The sequence below is a fragment of the Lynx canadensis genome, chromosome E1 (genome assembly GCF_007474595.2).
Source record: "Lynx canadensis isolate LIC74 chromosome E1, mLynCan4.pri.v2, whole genome shotgun sequence".
Classification (NCBI taxonomy): Eukaryota; Metazoa; Chordata; class Mammalia; order Carnivora; family Felidae; genus Lynx; species Lynx canadensis.
In genome coordinates this window covers 56,137,897-56,163,414 of record NC_044316.2, presented here as the reverse complement: position 1 = coordinate 56,163,414, position 25,518 = coordinate 56,137,897, and the positions used below count along the sequence as shown (strand labels likewise).

Sequence of the window (25,518 nt, the reverse complement as noted above, 5' to 3'; positions counted from 1 at the left end):
CAGCGCCCTCCACACGCTCCTCCGCTGCGTGGCCACCCCACCTGGGCCCTCAGAGCAGACCGCGAGCACCGCGGCCCGGGACGCACGTGCCCCTCACGCACACCCAGAGCGGCCGCGTGGGTTTTGGCACGGATCTTTAAAGACACAGCCTCTTCCGACACCACCCGACACGTCACGTCCTTGTCCTTATCACAAACGCGAACCCGATGCAACCTGCAGTCGGATCTGTGAATGACCCGTGTTTCCCGTAAAAAGCTGAAAAAACCACGGGCCACCACGAGACAGACTGTGCTCTGTCGCCGGGGTCAGAAAGAAAACGTAAAAGGCAAAGCAAGCCCACGTTCTGATTTGCTTCTAGAAGAATCCCTTGTAACTTGGACTCACTTTCTACTTGCCCGTTTCTCCCCAGCATCGCACTGCTGCCCCCCCCGCACCCCCCCCCCGCCCTGCTCAATGCCACCCACTCGTGCTCGGTCTCACACGCACACGCCCCCCCCCCAGTACTGACTCACACACACCCCTGCACGCGTTGACACGCGTCGACATGCACGTGCGCCCCACTGCTGCCACAGGCACCCCCATGGTCACACCCACTCGCACCACTGCCACCCCCCACCCGCATGCCCGCACCCGCAAACACACCCCCAAAGTCCGCACTTTTCTTCTACAAAGCAGCGGGGCTCCCGTGGGCCGTGCGCTCTCCCGGAGCGGCCACACGGCGAGAACACGGTTGGCTGAAGTGGACACCGGACGATCTCAACGTGGCCAAAGCGACTGGGCCTTCAAAATACCCCTCCAGTGACGAGAAGGACCACCGGGGCCCCGATGCTGTTAGGCTCTGAGGAGGCACCGGGATTAACGCTGGAGGGAGTTCTGAACCAGCGTCCGCAGGGAGAGAGGACGCCACGCCACGGGAAGAGGGCAAGAATCCCTTCCCTGCGGGTTCACTTACAGAAAAATCCTGCTCTGAGAGTATCAAAAAGGTGTGAAAAGGAGGCAAGAGGAAGTGTTTAATGACGGCGGTGGTTTCCTGGCGTCGCAGGGGAGTCCCCGAGGGTCCCCTGACCGCGGACGCACCTGCCCGCGGGAGCAGAGCTCGGCGCTCCCACCGGCCGCCTCCCGGCGTAGCAGGTCTGCCCCCCGGGAACGGGGGTCGGGGTCGGGGTGGGGGGGGGGGTGGTCGGAGGCGGCCACTCAACCTGCGGGCCGGGTCGGCTGTGCGACGCGGGGTGGGGACCAGCTGGCAGCTTCCGCTCCGTGGAGGGGGGTGGCTCGTCTCTGAAGGACGGTGTGGGGACCCACCCGCTAACGGGCAGCGTGTGGAGGTTGTCGGAAACGTTTTTTGCATCAGCTTCGGAGACAAAGTCAACGTCTTAAGTGTACACGAGCCGCTTGCCTTTCGAGGGAGCCCTTGTGCTCTGGTTTGATTTTGTGCCCACTGTGTACAAAATCTATGGCTATCGAGTTAGAGTTAAAACTACCTGCCGAGAGGGTCTGGGGCGGAGGACTACGTCTGCCGTCTGGAGAGCTATCCGCTGCCTACAAGGGGACGAGTCGGCACAACGCGGCCGCCGGCAGGGGGCGGAGCGCGGCGGGCCGTCCGAGGAGGCGCGCTGTCCCCTCCGCGCACCGGGCACGGGCGTGGCGGCACTACCTGGAAACCATGGAGCCGCAGTGAGACTGGCTGGAGGACGTGGTGGCGGCGCTCAGCTGCGAGAACCCGCTGTGGCTGGACTCCAGGCTGGTCATGGAGCCCCTGCGAGCGGCACAGGGAGGGACGAGGCATCAGGACCCCGCGGCGGGCCGCCCCCCCCCTCGGCCGCCCCGCCCCCACCGCCCCCGCACACGGAGGACGTGGCGCGCCGGCCGCCCCGCTCGGCCCCCGAGGCCACGGCCACCCGTACGCGAGACCCGGCGGCCCCGGTGGAAGGGGAGCCCGTACCGGAAGTCCTCGGACCCGATCACCTCGGTGTAGTACATCACTTTGCACTTGTGGGAGGACACCTGCAGCGAGGCCAGCACGTCGTCCACCCGGGGCAGGTTGGTGGCGGCACACGCGGGCATGCTGTGGAACTTCCACTGCAGGATGTAGAAGCCCGGCCACCGCGTCACGTGCGAGCCCTGGAACAAGTCGGGCGGTGCCGGCTGAGAGCTCACTTCGGAGCCCCTCCCCCCCCCCCCCCCCCGCAGACGCCACCCGGAGGCTGGCCCCGGTCATCGCGCTCCGCAGTGACCGCCGGCCCTCTCGGTGGGTGGCCCGCCTGCCGGCCCCGCTGGGCGCCGAGGAGGACCCGTGGCCTCATGGGGAGGACGGCCACAACAGGGGCAGGCGCCTGGGGGGCTGGGTGAGCTCAGGCCACCCTTCGCTCAGCCCTAAGGGGCTCAGAAAAGGTCATCTGACCAGGCGATGCTCTCCTGGACCTGCTTGCAATCATCTACCTAGAGCATTCTGGTTAAAAGGATGTCAACCTAGGGGCGCCTGGAGGGCTCAGTTAAGCGTCTGACTCAGCTTAGGTCATGATCTCACGGCTTGTGAGTTCGAGCCCCGCGTCGGGCTCTGTGCTGACGGCTCAGAGCCTGGAGCCCGCTTCTGATTCTGTGTCTCCCTCTCTCTCTGCCCCTCCACCGCTCGTGCTCAGTCTTTCTCTCTCTCTCACGAAGAAAAACCTTATAAAGGGTGTCCATCTAAAGTAGGACTCGACGTCAACGTGGGAAAATGACCGGAGCCTCACCTTCAACTGTCCGTTACTTTTAAAACGGAGTAAAAGCCTCTCTTTTACTCTACTTCTCAGACCAAACACTGACAGGCTTATCCCTGAAAACTGTAAAGGCAGCAAAATTACACATCTATTATGCAGGCTAGAAGCGCCCAAGGACCACTGTTCTTAGTACAAGCACTGAAAATAACCGGCCACGACTTAACAGATGAACCGACAGAGCATTTTTAAACGAATTAGAATGCTCAGTAACGACAGCGGATAGCTCCCGAAGCACGTGCCTCTCCCCCCGCTGATTTAGGGCACTTTTCCTCTCGGCGGAAGCCTGCATCCAGCTGTACAAGTGCACAGAATGCCTCTCCCTTCCCTCCACGTCACTTTCATGAAAAGAACTTCTAAAAAAACCTCATGCACTTTAGATCCAAGTCACGGATTCAGTCCAGAACCATCACTCAGGTCTGAGTTTTCTTCGGGGTCTCACTTGGCTTCCTGAGAGTCGTCCTGACCGGAACGGAAGCCGGACACAGCTACGGGCTCGCCCGCGGACACACCGCGCCAGCCACGCGGGGCATCGGTGAAGCCCGAGAGCCCTCCTTTGCGAGACGAAATACGCAAGCCGCAGGGAATGCCGGACGGGCCTACCTGCACGCTCTCCCCTTCTTTGCAGATCAGAGGGGACTCGACCATGCTGTAGTCACGGCCCGGCTGCCAGACTCGGTCTATCAGCTGCACGTTGTTCCCTCCCGGGGAAGTGATGCTGTGCGCCCCCAGGGAGTCCTTTTTGGGAGGCTGGGGCGACCTCTTGGAGTGGTAGATGTTGAAGACGATGTCCCCTTTGCACACGTCAAAATCCCAAGTGATCACCGAAGAGGCATCCACAATCTGAATGAGGATCTGCAAGAAGAGGTTGCATGAGGCGACCAAGGGAAGCACGAGGCCGCCGCCCTCCGCCCCCGCCCTGTGCTGCCACTGCCACTGTGGTGGCTTCGTCTCCGGAGGGGCTTTCTGCCCAGCGGTGTGTGTGGGGGTCGTGGGAGGAAGGCAGACGTGTCACGTCGGCCGTCTCTTCACCCACATCCGCCTTCCGGCCACCCAGCCTTCCGGCTCTCCCTTCTTTCGACCAATGGCCCCCGCTCCAGGTCAAGCTCTGTGCTCTTCCTTGGCTGCCCCCACGGCCCAAGACTTCCCCCTGCACGAGCCTCAGCGCTCGCAACACCGGGCCCTGGCTGTCAAAATGCCTTAGCCACACAGAACAGAAGGAACTCAACACGGTACAGAAGTGGTTCCGTGGGTCGCTCTAGGCTGGCCAGCACAAGGAAGGTGCCGGAGAAGGCGCAAGCGGAACAGAGGGCACGTGGAGGAACAGGAGGAAACGTTCCAGGCAAGCGGAGGGAACAGAGGCTCGCAAGGCACGGTGGCAGCCAGCGCAGTCGGGGGAGAAAAGAGCCACGTGGCATGGGGCGGGGGAGGCGCCCCGGGGACCGAGCGCCAACCTAAAACCCGAACTTCCTAACTGCGCGCCCGTATAAAGTTTCCCAGTAGGGGATGATCAAAGTTACATAGTTCAGAACATGACTACGGGAGGGACGTGAGAATTGAAGCCAGCTGTACGAGGCTCTGTGTTCGCTCGGAAACCTCAGCCGGGGCCGGGGCCGGGGCCCCCTCTTCCCGGGAAGAGCCTTCTGCTCGTCGTCAGGCAGACTCTTCCCTCCTCGCCACAGAAATACCACTCCGGAATTTCCCGAAAGAGCAGATTCCAGGAGCACCGGAGCCCTTTGTGGGAACCGCGGTTCCCTGCCTGCAGCGAGGCGGCTCCCCAGGGGCACAGCTCTCCCGAGAGGCACCCCGTCTGCCCACGGGCCCCCTCCTTCCCGCGCTCACGAGGGGGACACTGAACTCAGCCTTCGTTTCAGGGGCATCATCATGCTCGATTTGCGTTTTACTTCATCCCCGAAGCAAGTTCTGGTGCTGTGACACAGAAGACGTTCCCACCTCCACAGATACCCCGTGACTCTCAAGAAACGTCAGGCGCCACCGAATTCTGTGCCACAGACAAGACGGGGTCACCGGAGAAACGAGAACTCCGCCTCCTCGAGCCTGGTCTCCGTGCAGGAGATCAATATAAATAATCCTGAAGGCAAAGCCCTGAGAATTCGAGATCTCCCTACAGAATCTAGGAACGAGGCACACTTAATGTGCCTCCGCTTGTTCGAGCACAGTGACGGTCCCTGTCCGCCCCGCAAGTGACAGGCTGGCCATTCCAGGACACACACCAGCAAGGACAGATGGTGGGTGGCGGTAAGGGGTCAGCTCCCGGCCACCGGCTGCGGCCTGAGCCCGCAGCCCCTCCTCGCTGACCCCTCGCTGGGAGCCCAGGGCCGCCGTCCTCGGCCACAACCCTCGAGGCGGAAAGCTGCCCGGAGCTCAGGAGGGGGGCTCAGCTGGGAGCCCTCACAGCTCAGGCCGCTCACAATTGTCGCCAGAGGACACACAGCGTATACAAAACACAGGCGCACTCTTGCTTCCGCACCAGAGGGGACAGCAAGAAGGGAAGAGAAATGTGCTTTCTCCTCACTCTGCTTGACTTATAAAAACGGGCAAATTCCTTAAAATCTAAACCACCAAGGCCCGGTCAGGAAAAAAGAGAAACGAAACCGGCCCTATGTAATCGCTGAGCTAACCAAACTGAGGAGTCAAACATCTTCCACAGGAAAGACTTTCCACGTGCCCCTCTCATCCCTGCGCTAAGAGGTTATCCAGTAAAACAGAGGTCAGGAGGCCTGATCTCCTTCCGAGCACAGATGCCTCGAGAGACGCCTGCCCTTCAGTGTAGACATGTGCCTCAACTACAGATTTAAAAAAACAAACAAACAAACAAAATCGACAACAATCTAAAGACAACAACCAGAGAAAGCATCTGATTTTCCTGAACTAAATCCTATTCGGAAGGCCGCCCGAAGAATTTCTCCCTGGGGAGAGGGGCCCCCACCACCCTGGGCCGTCACCGCGGAGGGCGCACCTCGTGCGGGGCTCCCTTGAAGACGCTGGCAGACTGGTAGATGGTCTCAGTGCACAGCTTGAGGTCTTCGTTCTCCAGCTCCTCCGCGGTCCTGTACAGAGATTTGGGAACCAGTCCGCCCTCGGGCACTTCGCACTGGAAACAGAAACGCGGCAATAAAAGCTGTGCCCGCACACGGGGACCCCCTGAACACCAAACACTCCGGCGAGGGCCACGTCCCAGCGTGCTCGACTCCTCCGGGCCGCTCGGGAAACGGAAAACACCGGCGAGGTCGAAAAACGTTCTGTGCGACTTAGCAAAAGGATTTTTAAGAACCTCTTAAATACACGTGTCATACTTTAAATGAGAACAAGTTGAAGCTGATTTAGCACAGAATTCACACGAGTGTTTACGAGGTACTGGACTCAATTACTAAAGCTCGTTTATGTAAGAATCGCAAGCATTCACACGGCACCGTGAAGAGGAAACGTCACGTTCAGAAAAGCTGGATTCTTGGCAACTACAGGCATCTCTTCATTACGTGCAATTACCGTCAATACGTACGTAACCAGCGATGAGAGCTTTGTGTCTGACCCGGGTCAGAGGATCCGTCCACAATGCCAGACAAAAAAATAACAAAGGAGAGCTTCTTCTGAAGCCGCTGCGAACAGGCTAAGTTGAACTAGAATCTGTGTATTTCATAAACTTCCTCGTCGACCTTGACAGAGTGACCCAGCACTCAAGTTCACAGCATCTTAGCAGCTCTCGCACCATCGGCCCCGCGAGGCGAGGACACAGGGAACCCACACGACGGTGTCCGGCCGGCAGTGCGGCCAGCCTGGAGACCTATCCCGGCGTGACGACCTGTTTGGGGACATCGGAGCGCCGAGTGCGAGCAGCACAGTGTACAGGGACACATGACAGCCGGGAGAGCCTCAGGCGCCGGAGCTCGGACGCGTGGACAGAAGAGGACTCTCAGCCCGGTAATCGCATCACGGTGGTTGGTGCCTGACAAACGTGGTCCAATCCGCCGTGAGCCAGGCCTCCCTCCAGCTCACAACGGAAGGACCGGCCACTCGGGACCGTTCTCATGTAACGCGAGCCGTCTGTAGGATGCTACATGCCTGACCTCCCGATTCAACGTCACGGCGCCTGGTGAGGGGGGCCCTGTAGTTCGCTTACCCCTCGCACCGCGACGCTGCCTGCAATTCCTGAGCGCAGGACCCACGACCTGAAAGCTGGATCTGAATGCCGTTCAACCTCCTCCACCCATCCCGAAAGATTCCCCCGAAAGCCCAGTTCGTTAGCTCATAAACGCACGTGTCAGATCCAGTGTGTACGTACCCGAAGCGGGTAACTTTGTTTACCGTGAGGATGACAGAGATCCTTCCTCTAACGAGAGCCTGACCCCCCTCTGGCTTCGGCTGTCACCTCGGGAAGCCACCTGCGCCTCCGCAGGTCGCTTTCACCCTTGTGTCGTGCCCTGGGGCTGTGAGGTCCTCAAGGACCCCTCATCACAGTTCAGGGCACACAAGTGGAGGTGTCTGCCCGAGAAGCTAGCAACTCAATGTATTAAAACCCCGATTACAGAAAAGAAGTGGTTCTCTTAACGTATCCCCTTTGAAATGTTATCCTGATTTACGGTCCGGGGGGAAATCTTGGAGAATCATCTGGAGTTAAGTGTTTTCATAAAACGCCCAGCTTCCCCCCGACAGGTAAAAGAAATCTGATCCACACGAAGCTGGGTGAATAAAGTAAGCCGTAATTATATTAGAGTCTAAAACGAATCCTCATTAGTATTTAACGACGAAGAAACGGGCATGTTATCGACCATCACTTACATGGTTCTATTTAGTTTAACTCTGGGTCAGAGAAATGTCAGCCAAAAGAAAGACAATACTCCCAACTAAAGGTTCTGAAGATCATCTGTACCAACCAACGCCCACCCTCCCTATCCCTGTAAAGCGGCCAAACGTGTAACTACTTGCCTAAATACATACCATGCACTCCCCGCTCAGGAAATCTGGAATAATCTCTTTATCGATGTAATCCAGCAGGCCGCCAGGACCCTGGTAGTCATTTCCTGCGTAAATCAGGAATTTCCTTCTGGTGTTGTCATCGATGAATGGACTAACCTGTAGGTAACGAGAGAAGACCACGCGGTCATCTTTGCTTGGCCGTCTGATTTCCAAAGATTAAAATGACAACGAGACAGTATGAGTTGGGGGGGGGGGGGGGGAGGGGGCCGGGGAAGGGTGTCTGATGCACGGAAAGTCTGTCCGGTGACAGAAGGACGCTCGGGAATTCTTTCTTCCCTTCGCCGGTTTGAGAGACTGCGTATCTTTCCACGTTTATTTTGTTATTTCCTAGCCAGCTAAGGCTAAGGGTCAGGGACACACGCACGCGGACGCACGCACGTCCGCCTTCCAAGTGGCTCGTCGTTTCTCCAAAGCAGCGTCCAGACCTACCAGCGTCCAGAGGACGGGAAACACCCTGGGGGCGCGAAGAATGAGGAGGCGGCCGAGCGTCTCGGGGTAGTTGGCCTCGACCACCTCTATGATGCGCAGCAAGGCCTTGACGCCGGGTCTCCACAGGTGGCGCATGTTCAGACCCTCCAGGTCCACCAGGCAGGTCCACGAACTGTAAGGGCGTGCAGACGTGTGTCACTCGCCAGACGGCACACTCGCCAACCGCGTCCCAAGCGACTGCTGCCGTTTTCTCGTTTCGATACTGGGCAACAGCCCTTTACACACATTTCCACAAATCCGCCAGTCTCGAAAAACCAAAGTGTCGCGCACCGTGTTTCTATCTACTTGCGGCAAGCACGCGGGATCGGTGGGGTGGGACCAATCCCCGAGACGGCAAAGCATCGGCGGCTCGTCGACCATTGCAACCTCACCCGGGCACACACGTGACCCAGCAAAACGAGGTGACGTGTCGTGCCTGACCCGCTGCGCGGCCTCTGCTGACCCAACGGGGCACGGGCCTGGCTTTCTAACGCACGCTGTGGCGAACCACAATAAGCTATTCTTCCGCAAGGATCTGAGTCCAGCGCGGCCTCAGGAGCCGAGACTACGGCAGGGAACAGAAAACCCTTGAAACTCCTTCCTGTCGTGGCGGAACTTCCGTTCCAGTTAACCTGCCGTCCCCTTCTGGTGTCAGCCTCTGAACCGCTGCACATTCTCAGAGTGGTTTACCAGAACTACAAGTATGGTTTAGAAACGCAGAGTAAGTTTTTTGTACCCCCGGGGGCTCCCCCCACGAGGACCACGCAGACTAACCATAACCAGACAGGCCGACCCACTCGGAGCGAGGTGACAGCAATGCCTCGGGGCTAAAAATACCAAAACCCAGCACCTGTCCCTCCCAACTAGCCGTATTACACGGTTATCCTTCTTCGGCCTCTGGGTACGCTGCAGAAAACAGGCTACCATTTAGATTGGGTCCTAACCCAATCAAACCAGACTTGGGTCCTAAAAGTCAACTAGAAATATTTAACTCGTATTCTCAATAAGCTGGAAGGGAAAACAAAATCCACATCTACCTGATAGGTCGACCAAAGACTTTTGTGTTTTCCTCACACCGTCTCAGCCCTTCTTCGTTTATGGAGAGAACCTATGTGAAAAAGGGCCATAAAAAACCCACAATTAGCCTAAGCGACACCACCGCGTCAAGCTAGGGAACCAAAGGGACGATAACAAAGCCCGTTTTGGGCAAGCGAGTCAACCGACAGAGTCATCGGTTTAGATTTTACGACACGTTCACACACACACAACCCGTGGCTGACAGAGAACCTCTCTCTCTCTCTCCACAGGGGGTGAGAGCACTGTCCTCTGGGCGAAGGCGACAGCTGCGTCCCGTGAGATCGGAGCTAGGTGTCACCGGATGGGCGGGGAGGGCGTGCCCCGCTGGCCTGTCTCTGGAACCGGCGCCTCTGGGGTATGGGGGGGGGGGGAGCCCGGGGTCCAGGGGCGGGAAGGAAGCATTTCTAATGGCTCAGATGGGAGATGCTAACCGCCCTCCCACCCCCTGGTGAGGCCGTGCCGGGGAAAGAATACCATGAAGAGGTCTGACCTGAGTGAGACACCTCTCAAAAGGAGGAGGGGGGAGGGAGCGATTCGATGGAAAAAGAGGGCTCAAAATCGGCCCCAAGAAGCCATCCTGAGTGGCCATGGCGATTTTTCGTTCACGCTTTCCTGTGAGAAATATCTCTAGAGCTCCCGGGCCCTCTTCTGAACTTCTAAAAACGTACTGAGAGAGTTCCTTTCCTGATTGCAAACGCACTCCACGCTCGCTCTAAGGGGACAGTTGTGAGGGTCCGAAGGGGGCGGCGGCGTCCCCGGGAAGCACTTACGTATCGCAGCAAAGCCTCCTCCCCGAGCGCTCGCACCAAACCCTTGGTGTCCATCTGCCCCAGCCTGAGCACGTAGAGCGGCCGGCCGTCTACGGAGGGGAAGGAAACGCATGATCGGCACCGTTCCTGGCGAGCAGCTGACCGGAGCCTTAACAAGGAGCGTGCTTCCCGGCTCAGAGGCTGCAGCCGGCTACGTGGGCACAGCAGAGCCCCCCAGCAGCCGCCCCTCTGCCCGGGACCCGGGGCACCCAGTGGAGCTCAGCCTCCGCCCGGCCCTCCTCTAACCGCCAGTGCCAACTGGGGCTCAGACTCCTCAAGAACAACCAGGGGGTTGAACAGAGCCCACTTTCAACAGCGGTGGGGGGGGGACCTCAGAGTATCCACGCTTCTTCCGTGAGCAGGGAGTATTTTAAATCTTTGACTTTTTTCAGGGAAGAAAACGTGTTCATTTCATGGGTTACCAAAAAGTTAACGTCTAGATTTTCTAAAAGTCCGCTTACCCTTGATTCCCACCTAGAGGATCAAGATAATTGAGGACTTTCAGGAACTCTTTACTTTCATACCAACCAGCACAGGGTGGCTCTACGTGTTTGTTAATAGTCTGGAGGCCTAACACGGAGCCTGAGAGGAACCTCATTCGCTATACAGATGCGCTGTCATCACACGACAGCTACGCGGACGGCGTAAAGACCTCAGTGGCCACAGTGGGTCCCGGAATCAACAGATTCTCTAGATTCTAGACCCCTGACACTTGCTGTCTCAGGGGAGCAGGGGAAAGGATAGGGAAGGAATCTGCTCCGGACAAGCACCTGAGACCCGTCTTGTGCGGTCCACGGGGGGCCAGCCCGCTCCTCTGACAGACAGGGCCCAACTTTTCCTTGTGTTTATCACCCGGTGAATTTCATTCACCTCCCACTGGCTCTAGACCTGTTCTACTTAAAACAGAAAGGTCTTTGCGTTCCCAAATCCTGTTGAAGGGAAGGTTTATAAAAAGTGTCTCCCAACGTTTATAAAATACATTAATGTTTTACTACCACGCTTCAGTCTTCGAAGGGTCGGGAAACAGAATAAAGAGACGTTGCCAGTAAAAACTAATAAAGCTACAATTAATACGGAAAAGCACAAAAGATGACGTCTGGAAAGCAGACACATCAGAGCCATTCCGCTTGGGAAGGGCCTGCTTTGAGGGGGAGGGCGCGCCAGGGCCGCCCCGTGCCCTGTCCACGTCTGCGATCCCGTCCTGTCCGCTGCCCAGCTCCGAACCAGGATGCAGCGGGCACGCCTCTGGCAATGCTGGCCTTCCCGCAACGCGAAGAAACTTGGCGGCCAAGGGGGGGGCGAGAGCGGAGGGAAGGAAGGGACGGCCCGTGCCTGCGCTCCACGGGGACGCGGGGCGGGGGGAGCTCCCAAACAGGTGGGGGGCGGTGTGGGGCTGGCCGCGATGAACGGGCGCCCCTTTGCCCAGGCGGAGGGGGGGGCGACCACCCACAGGCCCTCTGGACTCCGCGCGAGGCGGCCTCTAAGCGCGCCCGGGATGCCCAGCGCACCTTTGTCGTGATGGTGCCAGCCTCCGGCGTAGTAGTCCTGGAGGACCTGGGGGGGGCTCCAGGTATCGAGGATGTAGTCCACCTGGTGCTGCTTCCGCCAAGTCAAAGACTGACACATGATCTCCCTGGCTTTGTCGATGTTGAAGTCCCGGGCACGTAAGAACCGAAGAATGTGCTCATCCTTTGGAATCTGTGAAGAGAATAAGATGTTTCTAAGCAACGTTAAAAGCTGCTAAGGGAAGAAAACCAAGTGACTAAAGGGGAATGAAACTCTAAAACTCACTTCTCGTCCAGAGCGAGCTGCATTATTGCACTATTTATTTTTTTTTTTTAATTTTTTTTTTAACATTTATTTATTTTTGAGACAGAGAGAGACAGAGCATGAACGGGGGAGGGGCAGAGAGAGAGGGAGACACAGAATCGGAAGCAGGCTCCAGGCTCTGAGCCATCAGCCCAGAGCCCGACGGGGGGCTCAAACACACAGACCGCGAGATCGTGACCTGAGCTGAAGTCGGACGCTTAACCGACTGAGCCACCCAGGAGCCCCTATTGTGCTATTTAAAATCAGCCGCTACTTGTCGCTCAAAAAGAAACAAACATTCAAAAACAATTTTTTTTTAAATTGGCCGTTACTAAAATAACCCCCCTCAAGGCTTTAGAAAATCACTACCGCTAATCTGAGTAATCTTTCCAGAATTCTATTTTCGTGTCAGCAAAGCAGAGCGAAGGCAGAAATAATCTGTTAAACATCAAATGCTCCGGCCTGCCGGACAGATCCGTGATTGTGATCTGCGTGCACTTCTGCACATGTGTATTGTACCCGAACAAAAGTCAGAACGCAAAAGTGTTGTTGGTTTTGGTGGCGGTGGCGGTGTCGCTAACACACAGGGACCTTCTCTGGAGAGTCTGCTATCGGACAAGTGGGCTCCTCTGAGGGAAGGACCAGGCCAAGACTGTGTCCGAGTCGTATCTGGCCCGGCCGTCTTCCTCCACGGCCACACGCTCACTGGTGCACACCGCCGGTCCACAGCGGGTGGCAGGGCAGGGAAGGGGGAGCCTTCCGACTCCCCCACTGCTGGGAGAGTAACTCCAGGCATGGAGATGGCATCGCTGTGACTCAGGAAGGACCAGCATCCCACGGACATGGTAAAGAACGAGGGTTCTGGGACCAGAGGGCCTGGCTTCAAACCCTTACGCCAGCACTCCCTCGGGGGAAGACCTCGGGCAAGCTACTTCACTGCCCTGTGCCTCAGTTTCCTCGTATGTACAACAGGGGTGGAAAATACGTCACCGCCTCAGAGGGACGTTGGGAAGATCTCGTAAAGGTCGTGAGAGTGTCTAGCCCGTGGCAAGCTCACGACAAACGACAGCCATCATTACGCGGCTGTGCTCCCGGTAAGTGCTACCAACAGTCGTCAGACACGGAGGTGCTAGTAACCAAGGCCAGCAGAAACCAGTGCGTGGGTGGGCTCCATGCAATGCCCAGCTTCCCTTTACTAAGCGATGCCAGTAACTAGCGGGACATAGCAACGTGCCTGTGTTCACTTCTAGTCCCCTGTTAGCATGAGGCAGGTTAGAAAAACCCGACTCCTTGGGGCGCCTGGGTGGCTCAGTCGGTTAAGCGTCCGACTTCAGCTCAGGTCACGATCTCACGGTCTGTGAGTTCGAGCCCCGCGCCGGGCTCTGGGCTGATGGCTCAGAGCCTGGAACCTGCTTCCGATTCTGTGTCTCCCTCTCTCTCTGCCCCTCCCCCGTTCATGCTCTGTCTCTCTCTGTCTCAAAAATAAATAAACGTTAAAAAAAGATTAAAAAAAAAAAAAAAAAAGAAAGAAAAACCCGACTCCTTATAAGGCTAAAATTTTACCAAAAACCTCAAAATTGAAACTCAAACACTTCTAGTCTTAAAACAATCCGTGAATTCCTTCCAAAGCTTCTGAAAATTAACATGTCAGAATACCTGGAACGTGATATCACTTTATAATTTGACATGTAATTTTTGAACACCTTTTATTCTTTTTATTGCCGAATTTTTTTTCTTTTTTTTTTTTTAATTTTTTTTTAACGTTTTATTTATTTTTGAGACAGGGAGAGACAGAGCATGAACAGGGGAGAGTCAGATAGAGAGAGACACAGAATCTGAAACAGGCTCCAGGCTCTGAGCTGTCAGCACAGAGCCCGACGCAGGGCTCGAACTCACGGACCGAGAGATCATGACCTGAGCCGAAGTCGGCCGCTTAACCGACTGAGTCACCCAGGCGCCCCGCCGAATTTTTTTTAATGTTATTATTTATTTTCCAGAGACAGAGAGAGAGAGAGACAGAGCACGAGAGGGGGAGGGGCAGAGACAGAGAGAGACACAGAATCCGAAACGGGCTGCAGGCTCTGAGCTGTCAGCACAGAGCCCGACGCGTGGCTTGAACCCATGAACCACGACATCACGACCTGAGCCGAAGTCGGACCCTTAACCAACTGAGCCACCCAGCCGCCCCTAAAGATTTTATTCTTAAGTGATCTCTACGCCTAACGTGGGGCTCAAACCCACAACCCTGAGATCATGAGCCACACCCTCCACTGACCGAGCCAGCCAGGTGTCCCGACGTGTAGCTGTTTTTAAGTGAGACCCTTCTCTGGTAAACCTAGAAAAATAAACTAATTCTAAATAGAAGGGCATCACAATTTGCCGTCAAGGACTCGGACGCCACACAGAGAAACACAGATCCTGTGACCCTGGGACTGGGAGGGGCTTCCCCAGCTACGGTAATCGGGAACATTTACTCCGAGGAACCATGAACAGAACTGTGAACAGGACCAGAACCACGAACAGTTCCACGGACAGCACCACCACACACGGGGGGGCCGGTTCTCACTTTGCCCTTGTGGGTTTCCTGGAGCCACTGGCGAAGCCGGATCAGGCAACTCTCCTGCAGCGGGGTCAGGTCCCCCAGGTATCTCTTGATGTAGTCTGCGTCTAGTTTGTCTGGAACAGAAATTACATGACAGCGTTTACAACAAAGAACGCTGGAACTTGAAGGCGTCCAAAGTCGTCCTGCTCAGGAAAGTGCGGTCCTCCGGCCATAGAACGGAAGGATGCCACGGGGACAGCAGGGTCAAGCCGGCCCCCCCCTTAGAGACCCTCAGTGATCGTCTGTAAGACCAAATCCCTGGCCAAGCCAAAGCTCAACCTACTGACTCAATTACCTTTAGGGCCTAGCACACGGGAAGCATAGAGCATCTGACGACGCTACGATTGCAGTAAAAGGCTTAGTTGCTACCTTTCGTTTGCTAAGTACGCCTTCAATTAAAATAACCGAAAAACATCTCCCTGTTTCAATAAAAGAACAACTTGATAGAACTCTTCCTGCCCATTAAAAAAAAAAAAAAAAAAAAAAAATGAAACTTTTCTTCGTTCTAAGAGAAAAGTACAATGGGTTACCTAAGCCAGGGGAAAAGGGACAGCGACAAAATGATACCTAAAGGTCCTAAGGAGACAAGAACGGGCCGAGGAACCGGAGGGAAAGGACCCCATACGACCCCCGGTCCTGCTCGTGGGACACCGCATCTTTCCTACCTTCAGGGGTCCCCGCCGCCGGCTCGGGCGGCCCGCTGGGGCTGCTGAGGGCCTCGCCGCCCAGCCCCTCCGCCTGGGCAGCATCCGAGACGACAGCAGCCGAGGACGCCGCCTGTTTCTTGCAGGACGAGGTCGTCTCTGAAGAGGAAGCTATGGGAGGCGGAGTCCAACGGGGCACGAACGTGATGCCTTCTTCTTCCAGCTGACGAAGATAGTATTCAATGATTTCTTTCCCCTTGAAAATAAAACCGATTTGACGGTTAGTATGTGACCCACATTCAAATTATTCGCCCCTCCCCCAGATTTTTAAGACACTAACAAAAACCGAAGAGCCGCAGAAGAAATCTATAAAAGCAAAAGCCAAATGCCTCTGTGTCTGGGTTTTTCCTAATGATTTTATTTCCTCTTCTCCAAAGGTCCAGGAAGTAATTTCTAAAGAGACGGGGTTTTTTTAATGACTGACTACAAGCACCCATGTATCACCCTTGTACTCAATCTGTGCTTTGTGTCTCGACCCAAGTTCTTTCCAACACCCTGAAAATAAAGCAAGCCTTCACATAACACTCATGATCTCACACGGACACTCTCAAAACCAAAATCCCACAGCAGTGCTGAGCAACGGCACGAGAACGAGACGGAAAGTTTTCCACGCAAGGTGAACCTAAGAACCCGAGGCCCGGGGGCCCCCGGGGATCCCCGACAAGCGCTCCCCCTGCCCACAGACAGGTCCGCTCCCGCCTCGCCCGCCCACCCCGATCTGCCAACGATTCCGGGCAGAGGGCACAGCGGCCAGTGGCCGCACCTTCCGTCTACGTCACTGGCAACGGCAATATCTGAACTCCCACCCAACCCTCCCCCTCCCTAGAACGCAAGACTCGGGGGAGAGTCAAATCATTTCCACGTCGTGAAACGGCCGGGACCCCCGACTGGCCCGTTTCCGGCCTTCTGAAAACACTGCCAGCCTCGAGCACCTCAGAGGCTCCTGCCTCCCCTTTTCCATAAAATCCCAAGCTGGACTCACTTTTTTTATGTTGCTGGTGTATTGTTTCATTGCAATTTTTTCCACTGTACTTTCGAAACCAAAGAAAGATTTAATATCTAAACTTGCAGACTGTTCAAAACAGGTCCAATCTTCGTTTTCAGGGTGAACCTGCAGACAAATGAGAAATCGTTCCCATTAACTACGCTGATGAGTGACGGTATCATCTGTCGGCTTCTCCATCAACTAGTAACCAAAAGAAAACACTTACTCTACCAGTAACGTTACGGTCATGAAAGCAGCAGACGGAAAATTTACACAGGGAGGCTCAAAATCATAAAAAGCCCTAAATATTTGTAAAATATTCTAGAAAAAAAAAAATCGAAAAACGCCTGTTAAAAGGAGAGCTCCGCTTTCATTGGTGGTTCATTCGTTCACCGTATTTCCTGAGCAGGGTTCTCCAGTGTAGACAAAACGAAGATCCCTGCCTGGTGCAGCTTACGGTCTGGAGGGGGAGACAGCCAATTAGCCATGAACATAAAGAGGTAAGAAACTGAGGACAAGCGCTAAGGGAAAAAGGAAAAGCTGGAGCAGGTGAATGAACTGGGGGGCGGGCAGCAGAATTGAACAGGGTGTTCAGGCTGGCTTCATCCAGAAGGGCAGATGTGAGCACAGACCGAAGGTGAGGGCGGGAGTCCAGCAGAGATCCGGGGGCACAGCGCCCCCGGCAGAGGGCGCACTTGGAGCAGAGGTCCTTAGGGGAAGCAGCCTACGCCACCAGGGAACAGCAGGTGCGTAGGCTTGTGCACAAAGACAGCAGGACAGCAGATGTGTGAGGACGAGAAAATGAGGGGCCCTGTAAGCCACTGGGAGGCCTCTGGGCTTTTCTGTGTGAAATGCAGGAAGGCTGCAGAAAGTATGATACGATCTGACATACTTTATTTATTTATTTAAAGTTTTTAATGTTTATTTATTTTTGAGAGAGAGAAAGAGCAGGGGAGGGGCAGAGAGAGAGGGAGACACAGAATCCGAAGCAGGCTCCAGGCTCTGAGCTGTCAGCACAGAGCCCGATGCGGGCTCAAACCCACGGGCCGTGAGATCGTGACCTGAACCAAAGTCGGATGCTTCACGGACGGAGCCACCCAGGCGCCCCTGATCTGACATACTTTAAATGGATCACTTGGGATTCAGCGCTAAGGATACGTTGTAGAAAGGTGAGGAAGAAGCAGAGAGACCCTATTAGATTATTCTAATAATCTGGTGGCAAGTTAGTGATGAAGAACAGCAGATCAGCCTGATACAGAGGTACCCATCACAGGCAAGCCCCGCTTTCCCGAAGTCTGCATTCCGCCCCATCGCTTCTACGAAAGACTGACATTCGTGCCTGTTTTGGCTAACCAAAAGAAACCTAAAGAGGATTTCCTCATTTAGGAAAACGGGTGAACGTGAAAACAGCATTCACCGTTTGTTTTGCAAAAGCCATTACGGAGGCAGCTCGTACCCCAAGTGGCGAGGATGGCACCACGCCCCCCCCCCCGCCTCCGGAAGCCTCCAGACTCCAGAGCTTAGAACAGCGTCTGTGGGCCTCTGGGCTTTATCTCCGTTTATTCTGTGCGCCTGTTAGCAAGACGGGTCCTGGGGCACCAGAAGCCCCTAAACAAGCTATGTTTTGCTTTGCATACGGGAATGCTAAAAAATCTCCCCATATACACTCGTAACTGCTGCTTTGCTTTGCCCATGTTCAGCGTACGAAAGGCTTCACGGGAACACTCTACTTTCAGAGAGCGGAGGAAAACTGTTCTCTTGGGTCCTTCCCGTGTACTTCTGAAGTGTTAGAGTGGCGCCGGAAAGGAAGGGACATGGGAAGGTCACAAGGCGACCTTGATTGCTACAACCACGTGACCCATTCTGCAGTAAACCGCAGCTGCCACCCGCTGACCCCACGCGTCAGAAGCGAGGGACGGTATCTGAAGAACACAAGGCGGTGTGCCGTTTAGCGCGACGGCCACGCGGGTCCCAGAAGCACAGGCCGGCCCCAGCCTGCGTCCCCTGCCCTCCCCGCCCCACCCCCGCGAGCGCCGTTACTCACAGTGTAGCAGCAATGTTCGTGGATGATGACCCGGTTGGAGAACGTTTCGTTATGGGCCTCGATGTGCAAAGTACGTTCCCGAGAATTCAGTGAGTTTTTTTGGACAAAATAAACATAATCGACTCCTGCGATCTTTAAAAAAAAAAGGAGAAAACGGACTTATTAATGACACTGAGTGCAACAGAAGCCGCGAGCGTTAAGTTCATCTGGCAGGGGGACGGCCTAAATGTCCCCGTGGGTACCTTTTTCAGCAGCCTTGGTGCGTCTATGTCCAGCTTGCAGCGCCGTTCTATGATGTGAACGGCCCCGTCTTCACTCTTGAACTCGTTCACGGTGTCACTGTCCACAAACATCGGGATCAAAGGACACGTAGGGAACCTCCTTTCGTAGGCCTGGGGATAAATTGTTTTAAAAAAAGGAATTGAACAGAGATGCGACCCGACAGCCCGTCACTGAGATTCTCCCAGGAATAAAAGCATCTCCCTGGGCGCCCGGGTGGCTCGGTCGGTGAAGCGGCCAACTCTTGATCTCAGCTCAGGTCTCGATCACAGGGTAGGGAGTTCAAGCCCCGCATCGGGCTCCACTCTGGGCGCGAAGCTTACTTCAAAAAAAAAAACAAACACGGCATCTCCTGATACACGTCCACGCGTCACCACAGAGCTGCCTTTGTCTTTACATCATAAGCTTTTGTTAAAAAAGAAAAAGACATTCTGTGTTCGTGGACTGGAAAGACGTCAATCCTTCCCACGTGGCTACAGAGGTTTAACACAACTCCTATCGAAATCCCGGCAGGGCTCGTCTTCGTCTAAGCTACAGACAAGATTATTTTAAAATTTATATGGAGGGGCGCCTGGGCGGCTCAGTCGGTCGAGCATCCAACTCGATCGCGGCTCAGGTCACGATCTCACGGTTCACGAGTCAGAGCCCTGCGTCCGGCTCTCTGCTGACAGTGCGGAGCCTGCTCGAGAGTCTCTCTCTCCCTCTCACCCCGCCCCTCCCCAGCTTGCACTCTCAAAATAAATAAACTTGAAAAAATAAATGAATAAAGTTTATACGGAAAGGCAGGAGAACTAAACCGGCTAAAACAATTCTCAACAAAAAAAGACTAAACTGGGAGGAAGTGGTGTGGGATCGGTGCCTACTGCGCAGCCACAGTGACCCAGGCCTGCGCGGCTGGCGGTGGAAGGGACCCAGAAGTCACAGGGCAGACAGCCGTACACTGACCCACACAAATACGCCCAAGTGATTTTCGACAGAGGGGCAGGAGCAATTCAACGGAAGAAGGACGGCCTTTTTGTCCAACAAATCTGACTGGAGGCCTTGCACACCAACAGGAAGGAACAAAAAAAAAGGACCTCAACCTGAACCCCACACCGTATGTACAAATTAGCTCAAAACAGACCATGGACTCAAACGTGTTTGTAACCTGCTTGAAATGACAACTGCAGAAACGCAGCACAGATCAGCGGTTGCCAGGGGCGGTGGGGGGGGGAGTGGGTGCAGCCGTCAAGGCACTCGGAGAATGTTCAGTATCTTTGCTGCATCCACGGCGATATTCCAGTTGTGACGACGGACCGCAGTCTCCCCAAATGTTACAGGGGGCGGGGAGGAACGGGTAAGGAACACAGGGGAAGCCCCGGTGTCGTTCCTGGTGAATAACGGGTATTAACATATCGTGACTCTTCAATTATCGCAAACTACGAAACTTAAAGCATGAAAAAAAGCTTCACTCCCTGTATAATTCATCCAAACTCTTCGACAATGAACTCAGGCGCCCGATTTAGTTTACGGCATAGCGAGTGTGTGGTGATCTGTGAAGACAGCTTTGCTGACGACCTGACTATTGAATTTATGCTAAAACCGAAGCCACCCGGCGGCTCGCGGGGCTGCAGGAACAGGAAACCGAGGCGGCCGGATGACAAGTGTCTGGGCTCTAAGAAGAAGCATGAAAAAGAAGCCCGGGGCTGGGCCCAGCACCTCGGTGACGTGATGATCCTATTAAAGTGACAAATGCCACTCCTCCACCAGCTGTCCTAAAAATGGGGGGTGGGGGGAGGGCTGACTTCCCGCCTTACGTTAATCACAACCACACACAGATTTGAGGAGAAATGTATGCCGTTGACAAGATGAATGACAACCTCAAAGTGGCACCGACCGCTGCGATGTGACCTCCGACAAGGGGCAAGGCGTTCCGGCGCACGGCCAGACTAACACGCTGCCTTCCGTGGAGCAATTCCCTGAAGCCGCCCGTGGACAGACCTGACGTCTGAACAGAAGTAGTACTCAGGTCGCAGGAGCTGCACTGAACCCCCCATAAAGCACCAGAGCAACCTATTTCTTATTTTTTGTATTTACAATTTTTTTGTATTTGATTTTTTAGAGAGAGAGGGAGGGAGGAGCAGAGAGAGAGGGGGACAGAGGATCCGAAGGGGACCCTGTGCTGACATCAGCGAGCCCGATGCGGGGCCTGAACTCACAGACCCTGAGATCCATGACCTGAACCGAAGTCAGGACGCCCCTACCAGAGCGACCTATTAATCCCTCCACCCGGTTTTCACTAATCTCACTCTAAGTATCCTCGATAATCTGGTACATATCTCCTCTCCATAACATTACAGGGCTACGCCAGGCTGCAAATTTCCGGCTGTGCTCCTGCTGTCTATGTAAGATACCACGCGAGGCAATACGGGAGGCAGTGGAAAATGAAGCAGACAGTTCAGGAAAGGGAGTCAGGGTCATACACGAGTGTGTCCTAAGAATAAGCAAGTGCCACAGAGGTGTCAGGAGAAAGAGAACACCCTGAGCTTTGGAGAGAGGGGTGGTGTAGGAAGGCTTCGTGGAAGAGGGGGCATTTACACTGGGCCTCAAGGCACACGACTGTTTATAGTCATCGAGGAGGGGAGAGATTTCTAGGAAAGAGAACCCAGGAGCGTGGCCTCAAGGGAATGCCGCAGGGCGAGCAGGGACCGAGAGCCAGTGGAGGAGGGAACGGTGGCCTGCAGTGACACTTGTGACAAGGCCTGTCCCTGCTGAGCACAGCCCACGTGGCCACACCAAACCCAACGGAAGGCCTGGCTCTCCTGGAGTTGACCTACCTCACGGGGCGATGGAGAAGGAGGGAAGTCTACCATGTGACCAGAGTCGCCCTTTCAGAAAATCAAGGACAGTCATGCACAGGGCGGTCTGGAAGGGAGGCAAAACTTACGTGGTGACCAATTATAACTGCTTTTTTTAAAGTTTTTTTGTTTTTTTTTTTTTTTTTTTTGGGACAGAGAGAGACAGAGCATGAACGGGGGAGGGGCAGAGAGAGAGGGAGACACAGAATCGGAAGCAGGCTCCAGGCTCTGAGCCGTCAGCCCAGAGCCTGACGCGGGGCTCGAACTCACGGACTGCGAGATCGTGACCTGGCTGAAGTCGGACGCTTAACCGACTGCGCCACCCAGGCGCCCCTATAACTGCTTTTTAAAAGTCTTTACTTTGGGGGTTGAAAACATATCCTTCCTATTTACCTACTCCCCCCTCCTCTCAAATATATTCTGCATCCCATTACTGCTATAATCTTGACAAATCACACAGCATTCGTCTCTTAATGCATTTGAAATCAACAACATGGAAGGAGTTTATCGAACTGCTCAGACCATACCACACAGAAGTCTCTGGGAGGGCCTAAAATACGCCTGTATTGAGTATTGCACACGGGAACAACTCTAGAATAAAAAAATTTGCTATCATTTGTTCTACAGACACTGAAAACCATCTAAACTGAGTTTTAAATTTTAATACATTACAAAAAAAAACAACCCTGGCTTTGTATACTCCAGCGCTATGACATATCAAAAAATTGAAATACAAGGATCCAAACAAAAAGATTCTTTTTAAGTTACATATGGGGTAGAGTAGGCACTCGCCAAGAAATACCCGAAGCCGGGATCTCTCCTATCAAAGGACCTATTAGATCATTTTCAAAATGCCCACAACAGCCTCTAAATTCTTGCAACAGAGTGGTCAGCACAGGGCATTACCCACACAGCCCAGTCTTCAATTTAAGACACAGTACAAACTCTCCATTCCTTGTAAAATCACCCATCCGTGTAGACGCCTGTTTTCACAGAGACTCGCTTTTACTTTGGCCAGATGGCCTTAGGCGTGACAGTGCTAACGCACGACCCACCCGGGGAATCGGTACACTCCTCTGCAAAGCTGTCTGTGCGGAAGGTTCCTAGCGAGCTTCTCCCTGCTTCCCTGCGCGCCCCAGTCGGCACCTGCCCCCTGTCCCCAGGCGCACCACTCAGCCACGGGACAGGGGCCATCCATGTGTCTTCGCATCGCCTAAAACAAAGTCAGTGTTCAATAAACATTTTTTGAATTATGGAATAAAACCTTGCTAGATAGGGGCGCCTGGGCGGCTCAGTCGGTCACGTGTCCGACTTCGGCACAGGTCATGATCTCAGGTTTCGTGAGTTCAAGCCCCGCATCGGGCTCTGTGCAGAGCTGATTTCAGATCCTCTGTCTCCCTCTTTCTCTCTGCCCCTCCCCTGTTCGTGTGTGCTCGGGCTCTCTCTCTCTCAAAAATAAACATTAAAAAAAAAAAAAAAACTTACTAGATAAAGCAACAAACCCAGCTCTTTTTCTCTGTGCTCACTTACCTGGGCCAATCTTTCGGAGATATATAAGGCTCAGGAATTCTGCATTACTGTTGGCGCAAAAAGCTAACTTTCTAGAGGGTTATAGAAAAGGAAGATCGCAAAACAGTGACAAAACTTTAGTTTCTGAAACTGCTTACAGATACCAGACCCCAGTTTTTCAGCACAAACTACAATCTACAAACTTGCTACAGCCTCTGAAAAACAGAAGCATTCCAATCTTATTAGAAACATTTATGCACATTCTAGTTTTGCCCACAGGAAGGGCCTAGAAGCAATGACACCTCAGCAGCAACAAGAAACTTGGCATCTAGAGCTTGGTTTCTAAATACCACTCAGGACTAGAGAAGAAGGCATGCACTGTCAAGAAATGACTGATTACAAGTCTGAAGGGAAAGGTCAAGGTGAATCTGAAGTACTTACCAGAAATAAGGATGTGCTCAGTGACGGAGGGGGGGCATGTCAAAAGGACACAGGAACCAGCCTGAAGGGGTTCCACTCCCCCCGTTCTGAGATCATTTGAGCACCAGAAAGAGAAAAGATAGTGATACTCAAGAGAAATGGGCGGGGGAGGAAATCTTACAGACAAATGTCACCTAATAACCACAGGAGCAAACAACACAATCAGAAAACCACAATTCTGCAACCACCAATTTATAACTGGTTCAGGCAAGGATCGACACAGGGCACTACTGAAAGGCTGGAAGAGACAGGACGGTCTCCAAGATCACCCTGCAGGTTGTCAGTTACAAAGGGACAGATGATGGAAAGCTGTCCCTTTATAATGGAAAGATCTAGCAGATACCAGCTCCGGCCAAGGATTTAACTTAGGACCAAGCACGGGACAACCTGCCGAGCTGCTGTGACACAACGGAAGCACGCACGACCTCTGCAGACCTCACAACAGAAAGGGAGGAAATAATCAAGACAAGTCCAAGTTACGGGGCACTGCACAAAAGCACCGGCCTGGACTCTTAAAAAATGAGAAAGGCCACTGTCTTGAAAGATGCACAGAAAAAGCCGAGAACTATCTAGCATGAAGGCAATTAAAGAGACAGGACTACCAAAGGCTATGCTGCACTGGCTCTTTGGAATAAAAATAGCTCTAAAGAATATTTAAGGACATGTGCCCATGCATCACACACTAAATACTATCATTCTGTCCGTGTGAAATTTCGCGGGTGTGATAACGATGACCGTTAAGCAGCGTTTCTATTCTGAGGCAATAATGCTTTAGTACTTAGGGCAAGTGTAATGATACACACAGCTTCTTTCAAATGGTTCTGCAAGACTCAGGCTGTGAGTGTGTGCATGCGTGTGTGTGTGTGTGTGTGTAAGAGATAAAGCGAATGTATTAATTTATCTAAGTGGAAACGTAGACACGTATTTGCTACACTTCATCAACTTCTTCAATAATGGAAATTTCTCAAAGTAAAAAACTGGGGACACTAGCAACAGGGGAAGGTCACTTCGGGGGGAAGGGCAATATGGAGACCAATAGTGCTTTTGCACGGAACTGAGTACGACCTTGTCACATCTTACCCAGAGTGAGGTTTGGCCCAGCTCCAGCCCGAGGTGGAAGGCCAGGTGAGAGGTCCCCCGGGGCCCTGTGCCTCGGCACGGGGGCCTCCGGCCCGGCCCGGCCACCGTGGCTCTGAGGGGACGCGGGCCCAGAGAGCTCCAGCTGCCGGCTCCTCACGGGAAGGCAGCAGTCTGGATTTCTGTGTGCAGCTTCCCCATTCTGAAGGCTTAGTTCGTGCCCACGGGCCCACGTCCGCAGGCCTTTGAGTCTCCTCCCTGCACCTATCTCTCCAGAACTGGGCAGGAACCCAGGCTTCAGTTCTCTCCGGGTTCAAATCACCGCCTCGGGAGAGCCACAGGAATTTCCCTCCGTCTGAGTTTTCAGGAACTATCTGCAATATTATTATGTCACTTCCTAATCACACTCGGCATGTATCAACCACAAAAATCAAGAAAGGCCTGAACAGAATTAAATTTTCCAGAAGGCATTTTTCCAGCGCGAGAGAAATGTTCTTCGATGTCCTCTCTTAAAAGGAAAAGCTACTTTCGCAAGAGACCGAGAGACGTTGACTATTATAATCATTGGCTCACTGGTTTTGTTTCACACAGCCATTGTTTCAATAATAAAAACAAAAGCAGGGCCTTACCCATTTGCCCCAGGGAGGAAAGCTGCCTGCTGGGTAACTCGGCTTCCTCCCACCTTCCTACACCCACTCTTCCTCTTTCGAAAGGGATTTCTGAGCCTGTAATTCGGGAGCTTGGCAACAGCACTTTCAGTCTTTAACCAAACTTTGAATGCAATTTTGAGATATTAAAAGCTTGTACTGTGCTAAATAAAACCATATTTTAGTGAAGACATTTCAACTTGAGAAGTAACGAGCTTAACAGCGCATTCTGCCAGGAAAACCCATTTAAAAGAAATTCCATTTAAAGAATCTACCTTCAGATTGAACTAGGTTCATACACAACTTAGCCAGCGAACTAAGCCAGCCGCTTCCGTACGACTTGGAGATCCTATGGCACTGGACGTGACCCTCAAACGCACTTAGACGCAGAGCTGGTTTTACCCCGGAAAGACTCCAGAAGTGGAAAAACCCTAAAT

At 53.8% G+C, this 25,518-nt stretch overlaps 1 protein-coding gene across 2 annotated transcripts in view; it reads right to left on the bottom strand.

Annotated features, from left to right (window-relative positions):
* Positions 1-711: 711 nt before the first annotated feature.
* SEC14L1 (SEC14 like lipid binding 1) overlaps positions 712-25,518 on the bottom strand; it is a 52,554-nt gene continuing 27,747 nt past the window's right edge. For both annotated transcript variants that reach the window (XM_030295742.1, XM_030295741.1), the window contains 14 exons: positions 18,495-18,644; positions 18,253-18,384; positions 16,206-16,334; positions 15,185-15,419; positions 14,484-14,593; positions 11,617-11,806; positions 10,070-10,158; positions 9,260-9,330; positions 8,184-8,355; positions 7,716-7,850; positions 5,737-5,871; positions 3,360-3,611; positions 1,943-2,121; positions 712-1,756 (listed from right to left, as the gene is read on the bottom strand). In XM_030295742.1, coding sequence (XP_030151602.1) covers positions 1,651-1,756; positions 1,943-2,121; positions 3,360-3,611; positions 5,737-5,871; positions 7,716-7,850; positions 8,184-8,355; positions 9,260-9,330; positions 10,070-10,158; positions 11,617-11,806; positions 14,484-14,593; positions 15,185-15,419; positions 16,206-16,334; positions 18,253-18,384; positions 18,495-18,644 — 2,085 coding nt within the window. In that variant the 3' untranslated portion in view covers positions 712-1,650. The remainder of the gene's footprint in view (positions 1,757-1,942; positions 2,122-3,359; positions 3,612-5,736; positions 5,872-7,715; positions 7,851-8,183; positions 8,356-9,259; positions 9,331-10,069; positions 10,159-11,616; positions 11,807-14,483; positions 14,594-15,184; positions 15,420-16,205; positions 16,335-18,252; positions 18,385-18,494; positions 18,645-25,518) is intronic.